Source organism: Urtica dioica, chromosome 12 (assembly GCF_054948205.1).
Source record: "Urtica dioica subsp. dioica isolate 48M chromosome 12, U.dioica_male_clone48M_v1_H2, whole genome shotgun sequence".
NCBI lineage: Eukaryota > Viridiplantae > Streptophyta > Magnoliopsida > Rosales > Urticaceae > Urtica > Urtica dioica.
Window position 1 is genome coordinate 19,836,502 of NC_142767.1, and position 12,615 is coordinate 19,849,116.

Consider the following 12,615-nt stretch of genomic DNA (forward strand, 5'->3'; position numbering starts at 1 on the left):
AATAGATAACGAAATATATATATACATATCTTGAAAAAAAAGATTTGTGGCTAGATTGTTAATTTTTACCAACCTCGATTTTAGTTAAAAATAAACATTTAATTTTGTTAAATGGAATGGACAATTATTATACATGTGTAGTCCTCGGTGGCATGTTTATTTGACACCTTTAGAGATATTTATATAGCACTGGTGACATGTAATAATGAGGACTGTGAACCCACTAATATTAAATCATCAGGTTTAAGTTCATACATATCGTTCCAGGTAAAAAGTAAAAACAAATAAATAAAGTTTCATACATACTGATCCGAACTTGTTTTTGGCTCAACTTGGCTAAATTTGATGTGGACTCGGCTAAACTATTTATAGAACTTACGAAGAAAATAAATAAATAAATATAAGGATAACATCTCAGGCTTTTTCAAGCTCTTTGATTTCACCGCCGCAAATTTGTTTGTGTGGACAAGTAATTCGGACCAATCATTTTCAAAACCTTCGAATAGGAACAACCTTAGATTTTCCATGCTGACGATCACTTCCGTGTTTGAAATGACACAATTTCCACAGATAGTCCAAAAAGATAAGGTTTTGAACTTGAAAACAGACCACAGCCACACATGCTTTGGCGTGGAATGTTGCAATATTCTCTTCTCATCACAACTCTGCTTCAGATACCCATTTTTCTATGCTCTAAAAATCTCGTTTTGAAAAGTTTCAGTAACAGGCTGTCACAAAATGGGGTCTAAGCTATTAAACCCCTCATCAAACCCTCTAACCCTCTGCAAACTCTCGACAAAAAGACGAAAGCTTTTCCCCAAAATCACAGCCTTCTCTTCAGCTTCAAAGAGCCAGAACACTCGAACCCAGCAGCTGAAATCTGAGGTTTACAGTGTCAAGTTCAAGTCTTTGAGTGATTGCAAGCTCGGAATCGCCAGATATCCAGACTTTGAGTACAATGCAGAAGGCGGGAACGGAACCGGGTCTGCTTCGAAAGCCACGGAAAGCGACTCGAGCGACGAAGTTTTCGTGTCCTTTGACATCGGCACGCTGTTTATTCCACCGTTGACGAGCTCGACAACTAAGTTCTTGGGCCTGCCTTTGCCGCCGTTTCTGAAGATCAGGATCGAGCCTGAAATCTTCAGAGGGAACATCAATCGAAGCTCCGGCAAAGTACGTGTAACGACAGACCATTTTGTAATGCCTTTCGAGATTAAACGCACCCGTGATAATGTATAGGTTTGTGTAGGTTGAGCTTGAATTTCAGGCCAAGTTTTGGTTTTCAGTGGGCTCGCTGTACAAGGCTCCGGCTCTGGCGGTGGCGACTGTGTTGACTTCGGAGGAGTCGGTGGGGAAGATGAGAAGCGGAAAAGGAGAGAGATTGGACGGACAAGGAAATTGCAGATTAGTGGGAGTGGCAATTGTTGATCCCATTGCTGATTTCCTCATGAATTCATTCCTCGGACTTCCCACTGAATGCCTTGCCAATCTCAATGCCGTTATCACCTTCTCCGAATCCTCTTAGACCTACTACAACATGTGTATATAACATTAGTTATGGGTCAAAGGGGAAGTTAAATTGCCTCTCAACAACAATCAACTGTTCGGTTTTTTATAGCCGGGAAACAAGATGGAAAAGAAATTGGAAGGCAAATGATTGACCAATTGTATGTATACTGGCATATGTGGCTTTATAAGCAATGTAAAGCAATTACAAATGACGACCGTTTCATTCATTTGAACTCGAACCACAAATTCAGTGGCTGCCACAGCCTTCGCTTGCGATTTGAAGTTGCGTTACTGACTGTACCTGTGTATAGCAAAGCGAAATACGAAAGTTAAAGTCGTAGCCCGATTTCAAGGGAATTACGGAACACAGAGATTTAAGGAATCGATTCGTGTATCTCACATGTATGCCAAATTTAATGGGGTTTTAAAAGCAATTGGGTTTTTGTAGAAAGCTTGGACATCACTCGAACGCCAGCCTTTGACTGCCAACAAGTGAAGCATATTGACCCCTCTTGGCCAGTAACTCGGAATGTGTTCCGAGTTCTGTGATCTTCCCATCGGAACAAAGCGCAATCTGATGGGCGTTTTGGACGGTGCTCAATCGATGTGCAATGACCAGTGTCGTCCTGCCCTTCATCAGGTGATTCAGAGCACCCTGAACCAGCCTCTCGCTCACCGTATCCAATGCACTTGTTGCCTGTACCGGTCACATTTATATCAGTGAACCGAATTCAATATTGACCACTTGGAGGTAAATAAATATTATAAACCCGACTAAATCCACGAGGCCCTGGCATTATCGACCGGGAGACTACCCCAGTGGCCCCGATTGCTTATCCTGGGGAATCAAACCGGGGACTGATAAGGTCCCAAGAATTGCCCTACTAGAGCAATCCCTTGGAGTTGAATATATATATATATATATATATATATATATATATATATATAGTATACTTGCCTCGTCGAGTATCAAAATGGGTGCATTCTTGAGCAGGGCTCTCGCAATAGCGATTCTCTGCAAAACGGGAATGTAAAGAAAAAAAGAGAGTAATAAATTGTCAAAAAATTGAAGTCTCGTTTGGATATTGTGTATCAAGTCCCATACCTGTCTCTGGCCTCCACTAAGAAGGCCTCCACGCTCACCAACTAGTGTGTCATAACCCTACGACAGTAGAAAAAATACTCGGTGAATAGGAATTATAATGAAATAATGCACACGTCAAAGCTTTCGAACCTGTGGCAAAGAAATTATGAAATCGTGAGCGTTTGCGGCTTTTGCTGCTTTTATCACATCATCCCTGGAAATGTTTTCATCTGGAAGCCCGTAAGCAATATTTTCTCCGACAGATACTGAGAAAAGAACTGGATCCTGTTGAGAAGAGCAAATACCAAAAAGTCAATATCAAGAGAGAGTACGCATTTGAGACATAGCGGGGATAAGAAAAAGTACTTGATTCACTATAGAGACAATGCGTGCCCATTCAGTCTTATCAAATGTTCGAATATCTTCCCCAGAGACTGTAATACGCCCATGGTTTGGCTGCAGTGCAAATTATACATATCACGATCATAGTAAGCATATATATAAACTTGTATTTCAAACCGGTATGTTGAATTAAAAAATTGCCTCATAGAAGCGCGCCAAAAGTTGAACTACTGTGCTCTTTCCTGCGCCACTTGACCCCACAAGAGCCGTTACGGTTCCGAACTTCAGAGTTAAGTTCAGACCTCTTAGAATTTCCACGTCGGGTCTCAAAGGGTAAGAAAAATAAACATCTGCAATGCACGATATCGTTGATTTAGATTATAAAAAAAAGAAGCCAACGTATACGTATTTTCATGAGGTAAATTGATGATTAGGGAGTTTGAGTGTCCCAAATAAGACAAATACCTTCAAGACAAATATCCCCAGACCTAGCCAAGCGATTGATATTAATAGCCGATTTGAGATTTGACATGTAATGTGCGTTCACGGACTTGTTTTTCTCATTGGAACTATCGACAAGGAAAAGTTCCTGGTTCTCGTCGAGCAATTTAGTTTGGGACATTTGTCTTTCCAGACCGTAAGCCAGGGATTCATCAATATCTACCCCGGACAACACAGAGTTAATCCTCTCAACAGCTGCAAAAGTTCCCCGGAGATCTCCAAATGAGTTGACAAGTCCTTGAACCTGACACAAAAACGCATTATAATTTAACAGCAAATAAAATGCGGTCCATAGAAATTTTATATAGCTGAAACAACAACTCACAGCAAATGTCAGTGTGAAAGTATATCCAATAAAAGAAGCCACAATTCCTACTGAGAGTTCGCCCTGCAAGCACATGATGAAACAAATGACCAACGTAAAAAAAATCCCCATATTGCCTGAATCTGCAATTTCTTGGGTCTCAAACTTAAATTTTGAAGCTTAATAATATATAGCTAATAGAATGTCCAGTGCTTTCACCAATATATCATATTTTGGAAGGCAGATATAGGTATACATACTGTCCTCGCCTGTTTTTTTTAATTTTTTTAATTTTTTTTAATCACTAATGCAGAAACAGTAAGTAAATTAATGAAAAGGTGATTCTATATGAGGGTTATTAAAATCAAAAGTAGTTTGGAAGAGTTGGGTTACAGTACCGCCTTCACTTTGCTCCCTCCAAGGCAATACAAAGAGAGCAGAGATATATAAACAGCAACTCTAGTCAAGGACTCGTTGATAGATTTAAAAGTTCCAAGCTTTATTCCACTGCCTTGGAAAGAAAGAACCTGCAAAACTTGATGCTATCAATGAGACACGCACTGAAAGAAATGCACATTTCTGTATACACAAACCAGTTTATTCTCTCTTACCTGGCGACCGAACATTAGCATTTGGCGCTTCTCACCACCAAATGATCTAACCTACATTGAAAAAAAAAAATACCACTGTTTCAATCATCAGCTGTTGAATACAAGATCGAACTTGAAAGGTTCCGCTCAGAATGACAAGATGCAATAATCTGTCTTAATAAACTTACAGTACGAATAGCAGAAAATGTTTCTGACACACAATCGGATATGGCTGCTTGTGCCAATCCATGAGCTTTAAAAACGGGCACAGTTGATCGCTTGTATATGGCTAGGGAAAGTATTGTCAGAAACAGGTATGAAACCATGAATCAAGAAACAAAATAAAACGCAATCAACTTATATTGGAGCCTTCATCCAGATTGCACACAAAGTTACAGGTAATTTCTTTCTACTAAGCCTGCACGTGAAATTGAAAATTTCCCAATTGTAGCGACTCAAAAATTATCCAAAGATAAAAACACTTACCAACTGAAATTGACACAGCCAGTATTAGCACGCCTAGAATCGGTGCAAGTTGAGGAGCCAAAGTAAAGAGTATGCAAACTGTCCCAACGACCTATTAGCACAAAGAAAGCAAGAAGCGATGATCACTGAATGATCAGACCGAAAAATGCAGCGGCGTGGAATTTTTTTTTTCCAGAAGACAGCTTGATTTCAGATAATTCATTTGGTATGCATGAAGCCATGAACTAGTATTTCTTAATGACTAAAATCCCAAACAACAATCAGTGAACATTGGTCCGACTTGTGGAATCTGAGTCTAACCCAAGAAAATCGAATCTATGTTGATGCTCAAATGTAGGCAAGGTAAAGCTCACTCGTCCTTATTGTAGAGTTTCTTGCCTCGGAAAGTGCTCGGAATCCACGGTCCCTTGACACATTTTCACTCACAACGTCTTTAAGGGAACCCAAATCGGACGTCAATAGACCCGTGAGTTCACCAACCTAAACAAAGATAGAATTCGGTAATTTTTTGGATCATCCTTAATCCCCTGAAGAACGTCAAGTCTTTGGGCGTACCTTATACCGGTCGAAAAATTCAACCTGCAATTCGGAAAAATCAAAATCAATGTCAAGTACTGCTAAGAAAATAAGAGACCAGATTTGTAAAAGACTGATCGTTTCATGTACAAGTGGAAGCACAGTCATATTATAAAGTAAAATAAGCACTACCAACTACCAAGTGACCAGTCCAATCACCTTCTGAATCAAAACCCTCCCGAAAATCTGAGCTCTGAGCGTCGACATGACTTTCTCCCAAACAGTGTTCATGTTGACGACGAATATGACAGTGAAAATCGGCTCCAATGCGTACAGAACCCCGACTTTGCTCAGTAACCGCCACAGAGGCTCCGGCCTCGCGCCGATCAGTACCTCGAAGAAGCGCCCTGGCCAAGAGAGAGAGAGAGAGAATTTCACAGCTTGACCTTCCGAGGAATCAAACAGTGAAATCGAAACCGGAATTTGGCTTCGTTACCTGAGAAAATAGGCATGGAGAGAGTGCACGTAGTGCCGCCGACGAGAGCCGCGGCGCAGAGAGCGAGTCTGAGCTTGTGCCTCGACAGAAGTCGCCACAGAAGCCCCGAGCTCACGGCGGCGGACGGCGGCGGAGGATCCGAGTCCGAATCTGTCTGTGGATTCGGGTCCGGTTCGGAGACGATCGGGTCAGAGGCCGGACCGGACACGTAAGCGAATGCGCTTGTGGTGCTGGGTTTGGGTTTGGGTTTGGGGGGTGTTTGGAAGCGGGGAAATGGCGGGAAAAGGGGGGTCGTTTGGGTGCGAATTTTAGGGAGTCGGAGAGAGTGTTTGGTTGAGAGGATACGACGGCGGCGAATCGGAGTTGGTTGAAAAGTGAAGAGAGTTGTGGCGACGGCGGCGGCGACGGCGGAGGAGCCCATCGCTGGTGGTGGTGACGTAATAATAACTATCCGGGAATGATAGGCCAATCAAAATATTTATTTATTTACCCTTTGTTTATTTAGGAATATAATATGAGGCTGAAATGTCTTTGCTTTTTTTTCCTTTCTTTTTTGGTTAAGTACGAATAATAACATAAATGTCACTATTTGTTGGAATTGGACCACATATCCTTATGGTTTTGGAAGTTAAAGATCATTATCATAACCAATATGAAGTCAGTAACTAGTCTATTGAAAGAGTGGAGATTCACAGTGATGGGAAGTGCAGGAGATAACTTCATCAACTCACACTTATTTATTTTTCCAGTGATGTTTTTGAAGTGTTTTTTTTTCTTTTAAATTGTTTTCGCGGATACAGGATAACTAATGTTTTTTTTTATATATATTAAATTTTGTCAACTTGTAAGACTAATATTTATTATTTTTATCATTTTATATATATATATATATATATATATATATTCCCTTAATATAAATTATTTTTTAATTTTTTTTATTATTAATAAAATTATACATACATGTAAACATACATAAAAAAATTTCTTGAGAAATTATCCAATAGTGATTAGACTTTCAAAAAAGATTAGAGTGAAAAAACTTATTTTCATATGATTATAGAAGATAATTTTTTTTCTTCGTATATTAAATGCCGTCAACTTGCAAGACTAATATTTATCCTTTTTTTTTTTTTTCATTTTACGTTTATTCTCTCAATAGAGATTTTACGTTTATTATTTTCGTATTCGTTTTTTTAGTATTATTATACATACATGTAAACATTGAGAAATGTTGCCTGTTTTCTTATTTTCTTCTTTTTGTTTAGTTTTAAGTTATAATAATTAATAAAAAAAAAGGTTACCATACAAAAATTATTTGTATTCTTATAAATATAAATGAATTAATTTTGTTTACATTTACTCACAAATATTTTCATCCAATTATATTAATTTATCGATTAGAAACACCCCTACGAAGAACATTGGGTTTTTTTCACAAAAGTATTAATATTTATTCCATCAAATAATTAAAATATTAATTATTCGTCACAACTTACATTTAAATAAGAAAAAAAATTTCCATATTGAGTCCTGACCTAACCCAAATCAAAATAATATATTGGAGAAATTTCATATCTTTAAAGTAAAAAAAAAAAAAAAACTAAAGAAGGCAAAGTAGTGGGGGCGAGCGAAGTAGAGAGAACGTCCACGCGTCATCACCTGGTGAACCACACGACTCGTCCATTCCTCAACTCACTCTCCTCTTCCGAGTCCACTCGTTCTGTTCTATTCTATTCTATTCCATGGAACCCAATCTTAAGTTTCCGTAGACCCTCACATATCCATTCCTCATTCCCTGGCCGTCGATTCCGTAAGCCGCGATGCCTCTGCTCCGTCGGATTCTCTTCTTATTGCTTCTCGCCGCCTTCGCTTCTCCTCTCGCCGTCGTCGCCACCACCGCCGGCGAAGCCGATCCCTTGTACAAGTCAGTAGTTTCAATTATTGATTATAGTTTTATTTTTTGTCACTTTCTTTTTTTATTTTTGTGTGAGGTTTGGCTATCGATTTGGATTTATTAGTAGTAAAACAAATTTGTAATTATTATTCGAAGGTGAACTCATTCATATGATTGAAATTTAATTTCGATTTGGTTAATTTTTGGAGAAGTTATTACACTCGTCTTAATCTTGCTTTTTTAGCATATATTCATCAGCTTTGGGTTTGCATAGACTTTAAGTACGGGATCGAATTTGACTTACTTATTTAGTGACTTCTGTCGTATCTATGGCTATAGTTTTTGGGAAGAAAAAAAATCTGTTTGAAAGATTGAACGGAATCTGTTAAGCTAAAGAATCTTAAGAGGACATCAAAAGGTATAAATCAGTAGAAGAGCTGAATTCTTTTTGGAAATATTTTTTTTAACAGAACAAAATAAAAAATGAACTGATTATTTTTTAAATCGGATTTCGGTTATCAACTAGCGATGGATAAAAGTAAATAAAAAAATTATCTTATATCGGTTTTTTCAGGTCTTGTGTTGAGCAGTGTGAAAAATCTGGGTGTGTTGGCGAGAGATGCTTTCAACACTGTAAATTCTCGTCGGATGGGAAGCCCATTGATGGGCCGTGGTATATGCAAGAACCGCTTTACTTGCGGTGGAAGCAATGGGATTGCCAAAGCGATTGCCGACACCACTGCATGCTAGCCAGGGAAGAACAGAGAAAGGAGCTTGGTGATAAGCCCGTCAAGTACCATGGAAAATGGCCGTTTCAGAGAGTTTACGGGATACAGGTCAAACAGTGTAAAAAATATAGCTGAGAATCTTGGATTTATGCTTGTTCTTATGCGCTCGTGTGGTGTGACATGGCTATCTGAAAAGAGTGATTTGTTGTTGATAGGAACCGGTGACCGTTGCTCTCTCTGCTCTCAATCTGGCCATGCAATTCCATGGCTGGATATCGTTTTTCATCCTCGCATACTACAAGTTGCCTTTGAGTTCGAATAAGAAACCGTACTACGAGTATACTGGTCTGTGGCATATATATGCAATCTTGTCGATGAATGCGTGGTTCTGGAGCGCTGTTTTTCATAGCCGGTATGATTTTCATTTGGAATAGCTTCATTGTTTCTTGTTAGGAAAGTTTGGTACTTGCAATCATCTGGGTGTTTATCTTATACACTTTTTGCAGAGACGTGGAATTAACCGAGAAGCTGGATTTATCTTCTTCTGTGGCACTTATTGGATGTTCACTCATTTTATCGATCATACGAGCTTTCAATGTGAAGGACGAAGCTGCCAGGGTCATGGTTTCTGCTCCGCTCGCTGCTTTTTTATTCACCCACATCTTGTACCTCAACTTCTACTTTCTCGATCACGGTACACATTTCTTTTATTAAAGGAAAAAAAAAAACCTCGACCACTCGTACTTGTGTTTTTATTTGCGCAATTCTCTTTGCATAATAAAGTAAAAAAATGAGTCAATCTAGTTTAACACCCTATTGAAAGCCAAGGTTGAATTTGATGGTCCTAAGTATGGCAGAAGATCATGTTTATAAACATACACATGGCGAGGCAATGGTTTATATATACCTTAAATACTTTATCGAGTTAGATCGAAGGGTCTGCTTGTTCTTGATTGTTTTTCGGTTTGATGGTCGCTTTTTATAAGCCAGCACATTGTGTGTCCATACCTAGGCTCATTCATTAACTTTTTGTGCAGGTTTGAACACGAAGGTGTGCACGGGTATGAACATTGCTCAGCTTCTCATCTGGGCCGTGTGGGCTAAAATCAGCCGCCACCCGTCCCGCTGGAAGCTCTGGGCCGTCGCTTTCGGCGGTGGGGTCGCGATGCTCCTCGAGGTCTACGATTTCCCGCCGTACCGAGGGTTCGTCGACGCTCACGCCATCTGGCACGCAACCACGATCCCGTTGACTTTCCTGTGGTGGAGCTTTGTGAGAGACGACACCGAGTTCAGAACGACGACTCTCATGAAGAAAGCCAAGTAAGCGCGAACTTCCCCGACCCGGACTTTGTTCGTTTTTGCCCTCATGTGTGCGTAGATCTCTTCTCTACCCATCGTGATGGGTTTGCCCTTGATTTTCTTCCGTGTTTATCGCTCGGTTTGCTGGCCGATTGTTTCCGGAATATATATTTTTTTTTATATTTGCTGCTTTCCATTTTAGTGTTGTTACTTTTCTGTTTTGGGTTTTTTTTTTTTTTTTCTTCTGAATAGATGTACTATGCTTTATGTAAGAATAACAGTACTTATATTATTCTGTAAATTTTTATGCGAAGTGATTGTCAGCATTTTTAAATTTGTTCTCTTATGCAGAAATTATGTTTTGGTATAAATGCCATGATTTGCTGATTAAACTTCAATGATCAAGAATGAGGGCTCTAATGAGTTTGACGATGGAAAGTAAAATCATCAATCTTTTGCAACCTGTTTTTTTTTCCCTCTTTAGATGGGGTATTTTTTGGTGCTCGAGGAAAAGTTGAGCTTTAACGCTTTACACTTTGCTTAACTTGTTACATTGTGATTTGGTATAGACACGATATTATATACATTACTGATACTTCTGCTCAACTCTGCTCTTGACTTTCCAATTCAGCCCAGATTAATTAGTGCATTATATGTTTTAGACTTGGAAGGTCAATTTCTCCAAAAAAAAAAAAAAAAAGATGAAGAAGAAGAATCGGGCACACACTCATATAATTATAGAGTGGGTTTTAAAAGAAATCTTTCATACTAAACTATCAATTCTCACTGCTCAAAAAAATAAAATAAAACACACACACACTTCCTTTGAACAAAGGTAGTTTACATAATTACGCAGTGGACCAATATCCATTACGTACAAACATACATACATATACAGATAGAAGTGAGAGGTTTAAATATAAACACTAAACCGTCTCAATTCTTATCATACGACTTATTTCATCTTTTATTTTTTCTTCTTCTCTACTTTACTTTTTCTCGGGGGGTACTGGGATAAGAGAAGAAGTGAATGACCTTTCGCCTATTCCCACATTACTCTCTTTCCATGCCCACCTTTGCCTTTTATATCATCTAATCCTCACTCTCTCTCACCATACTAGTTTATAGCATTCGCTTCCGTACACTGCCCTAAAATAAACCCCACACGAGTACGGAACCAAAAGCAAAAAACGCAAACACACACACGCACTTTTACACGTCATGAGCACGTCTGACACGTCAGCATGCGCCGACGAAAAGTGGGACCCACAGACCCGAAGCTAACCCGAGTAGTTCCACAACGCCACGTCAGCGTAAGCGTCGACCACGTCATTGCCGTAGTAGTCGACGGACTGCGGCGGCGGCGGCGGCGGAGGGATGAGCATCCCCTCCGCCATGTTGGCGAGCATCACCTCCTCCGGCACGCCGAACTCCTCCAAACCCGCGTCCTCCGGCCAAGCTCCGTCGCCGCCGCCGGAGCCTCCTCCTCCATCCTCCGGCGGCCGGAAGGCCTCGGCGGCCTCGGAAGCGGCCCTCTGAATGTCCTTGGCGTCGGAGGAGGCCGGGACGGGGAGGCTCCAGGCGGAGTCGGCGAAGTTGAGGCACGCCGACCTTCCCCGGAGCGCTAAGGCGGCGACGTCGTGAGCCCTGGCCGCCATCTCCGCCGTCTGAAACGTCCCCAGCCAGATTCTCGTCTTCTTGTTGGGCTCTCTGACCTCGCAGACCCATTTCCCGGAGTCCCTCCGGCGAACTCCGCGGTACACCGGGTGGCGAGTCTCCTTGAACTTCTTCCTCCCCGCTCTCTTCTTCGGGTTGCTCGCCGCCAGGTTCAACTCCTCGTCGGAGAATGTCATCCTCCGGCCACCCTCCGACGACGACGGCGAGCCCAACTCCCACGCCTGCAGGTTTTGGTGGTCGAGATAATCAAAGGGATCCATGTTTAGTGTAGTACGTGTGAGTGTGGTACTATTACTATATATAGTAGTGAAAGTGAGTTAGTTTTGTTCGTTGGGATACTTGTGTACAAATATATTTCGTGTTTATATTTGTATTTATATGTGAGGGAAAGTGGTGTTAAGGAAGTTTAGGTAAAGTGTAAGATATGGGAGTGAGTGAGACAAAGACAATAAGAGCCAGGCTGTGATACGGGGAATCTTGTATTTGGCACACGCTTTCCACCAAATTTTATTATTAATAATCATTTTTTTTACTCGGTTCTACTATTAGGAAAAGGTACTACTTCTTTGCCAGCTGGTGCTTTATTGGCCCATCTAGACAACTGGGTTTTCAAGTTAAGGTTATAGTTGTGGGCTTTTGACATGTTCGCAACTGTTTGACCTTTTCAATCACATATCTATTCGCTATCATGGGTGTGAAGTGTCTTAATACTTTCCATACTTGGATCGGAAATTTTGGAATTTGAATCTCTCTCTCTCTCTCGTTCTGCTAAGGGTCACCATCAATGGCTTCTTTGATTTCCTAACTTCTACTTCTCTTACTTATTTAGAGACTTGTGTCATTGTACGAGGAGACAAGTGTTCCTCCATAATCTTATTTCCATTCCTCTCTCTCAAACCTATCTCAAATGTAATACAATTTCTTCCTGCTACAAGCTAAAAAAAAATCCTCCACATATGTGATTTTTTTTTTATATTAACTTTTTTTTTTAGATCAACACTCAAGATCGAGCACCTAGTTCGACAAGGCTGTAGTCCTTATATGTATATCACACGTGTTTTTAGTAAATAATCAATTTCTCGAGTCCAACTTTTCCTTCCCTCCAAGAGTAGGTCTAATCCTCAAAATCAATTAAAAAAACAATGATAATGAGATATTGGGCTCATGCGTGCTCCAATGCGCTCAATAT

At 40.3% G+C, this 12,615-nt stretch overlaps 3 protein-coding genes and 1 pseudogene across 3 annotated transcripts; 2 read left to right on the forward strand and 2 right to left on the reverse strand.

The window, feature by feature from the left end:
- Positions 1-206: 206 nt before the first annotated feature.
- ABCB28 (non-intrinsic ABC protein 8) lies at positions 207-6,335 on the reverse strand. The gene is made up of 17 exons (XM_089604419.1): positions 5,829-6,335; positions 5,552-5,739; positions 5,372-5,395; positions 5,195-5,296; positions 4,817-4,907; positions 4,519-4,619; positions 4,352-4,402; positions 4,139-4,267; positions 3,762-3,824; positions 3,401-3,680; positions 3,137-3,285; positions 2,960-3,049; positions 2,744-2,878; positions 2,615-2,671; positions 2,468-2,524; positions 1,910-2,206; positions 207-1,810 (listed from the first exon to the last, which is right to left on the reverse strand). The coding sequence occupies exons 1-16, from the start codon at positions 6,247-6,249 to the stop codon at positions 1,970-1,972; spliced, it is 2,175 nt and encodes a 724-aa protein (XP_089460545.1). The 5' UTR covers positions 6,250-6,335; the 3' UTR covers positions 207-1,810; positions 1,910-1,969.
- On the forward strand, positions 739-1,525 carry LOC149380057 (ATP-dependent Clp protease ATP-binding subunit). The gene is made up of 2 exons (XM_089604423.1): positions 739-1,173; positions 1,250-1,525. The coding sequence occupies exons 1-2, from the start codon at positions 739-741 to the stop codon at positions 1,523-1,525; spliced, it is 711 nt and encodes a 236-aa protein (XP_089460549.1).
- A 1,085-nt stretch (positions 6,336-7,420) lies between the features above and the next one.
- Positions 7,421-10,309, forward strand: LOC149380058 (uncharacterized). The gene is made up of 5 exons (XM_089604421.1): positions 7,421-7,752; positions 8,297-8,558; positions 8,666-8,862; positions 8,957-9,144; positions 9,488-10,309. The coding sequence occupies exons 1-5, from the start codon at positions 7,649-7,651 to the stop codon at positions 9,772-9,774; spliced, it is 1,038 nt and encodes a 345-aa protein (XP_089460547.1). The 5' UTR covers positions 7,421-7,648; the 3' UTR covers positions 9,775-10,309.
- Positions 10,310-10,451: 142 nt separating this feature from the next.
- On the reverse strand, positions 10,452-11,767 carry LOC149380059 (dehydration-responsive element-binding protein 1E pseudogene; annotated as a pseudogene).
- Positions 11,768-12,615: the final 848 nt, after the last annotated feature.

Bases quoted from the DNA above. Each gene is read 5' to 3' on its own strand.
- LOC149380057 (XM_089604423.1), top strand. From the start codon at position 739: ATGGGGTCTAAGCTATTAAACCCCTCATCAAACCCTCTAACCCTCTGC. The intron at 1,174-1,249 runs GTACGTGTAACG...AGGTTTGTGTAG, and splicing joins TCAATCGAAGCTCCGGCAAA to GTTGAGCTTGAATTTCAGGC.
- ABCB28 (XM_089604419.1), bottom strand. From the start codon at position 6,249: ATGGGCTCCTCCGCCGTCGCCGCCGCCGTCGCCACAACTCTCTTCACT. The intron at 3,286-3,400 runs GTATTTGTCTTA...CGTGCATTGCAG, and splicing joins TGGGGATATTTGTCTTGAAG to ATGTTTATTTTTCTTACCCT. The intron at 3,050-3,136 runs GCAATTTTTTAA...TTTGCACTGCAG, and splicing joins TTTTGGCGCGCTTCTATGAG to CCAAACCATGGGCGTATTAC.
- LOC149380058 (XM_089604421.1), top strand. From the start codon at position 7,649: ATGCCTCTGCTCCGTCGGATTCTCTTCTTATTGCTTCTCGCCGCCTTC. The intron at 8,559-8,665 runs GTCAAACAGTGT...TGTTGTTGATAG, and splicing joins AGAGAGTTTACGGGATACAG to GAACCGGTGACCGTTGCTCT. The intron at 8,863-8,956 runs GTATGATTTTCA...CACTTTTTGCAG, and splicing joins AGCGCTGTTTTTCATAGCCG to AGACGTGGAATTAACCGAGA.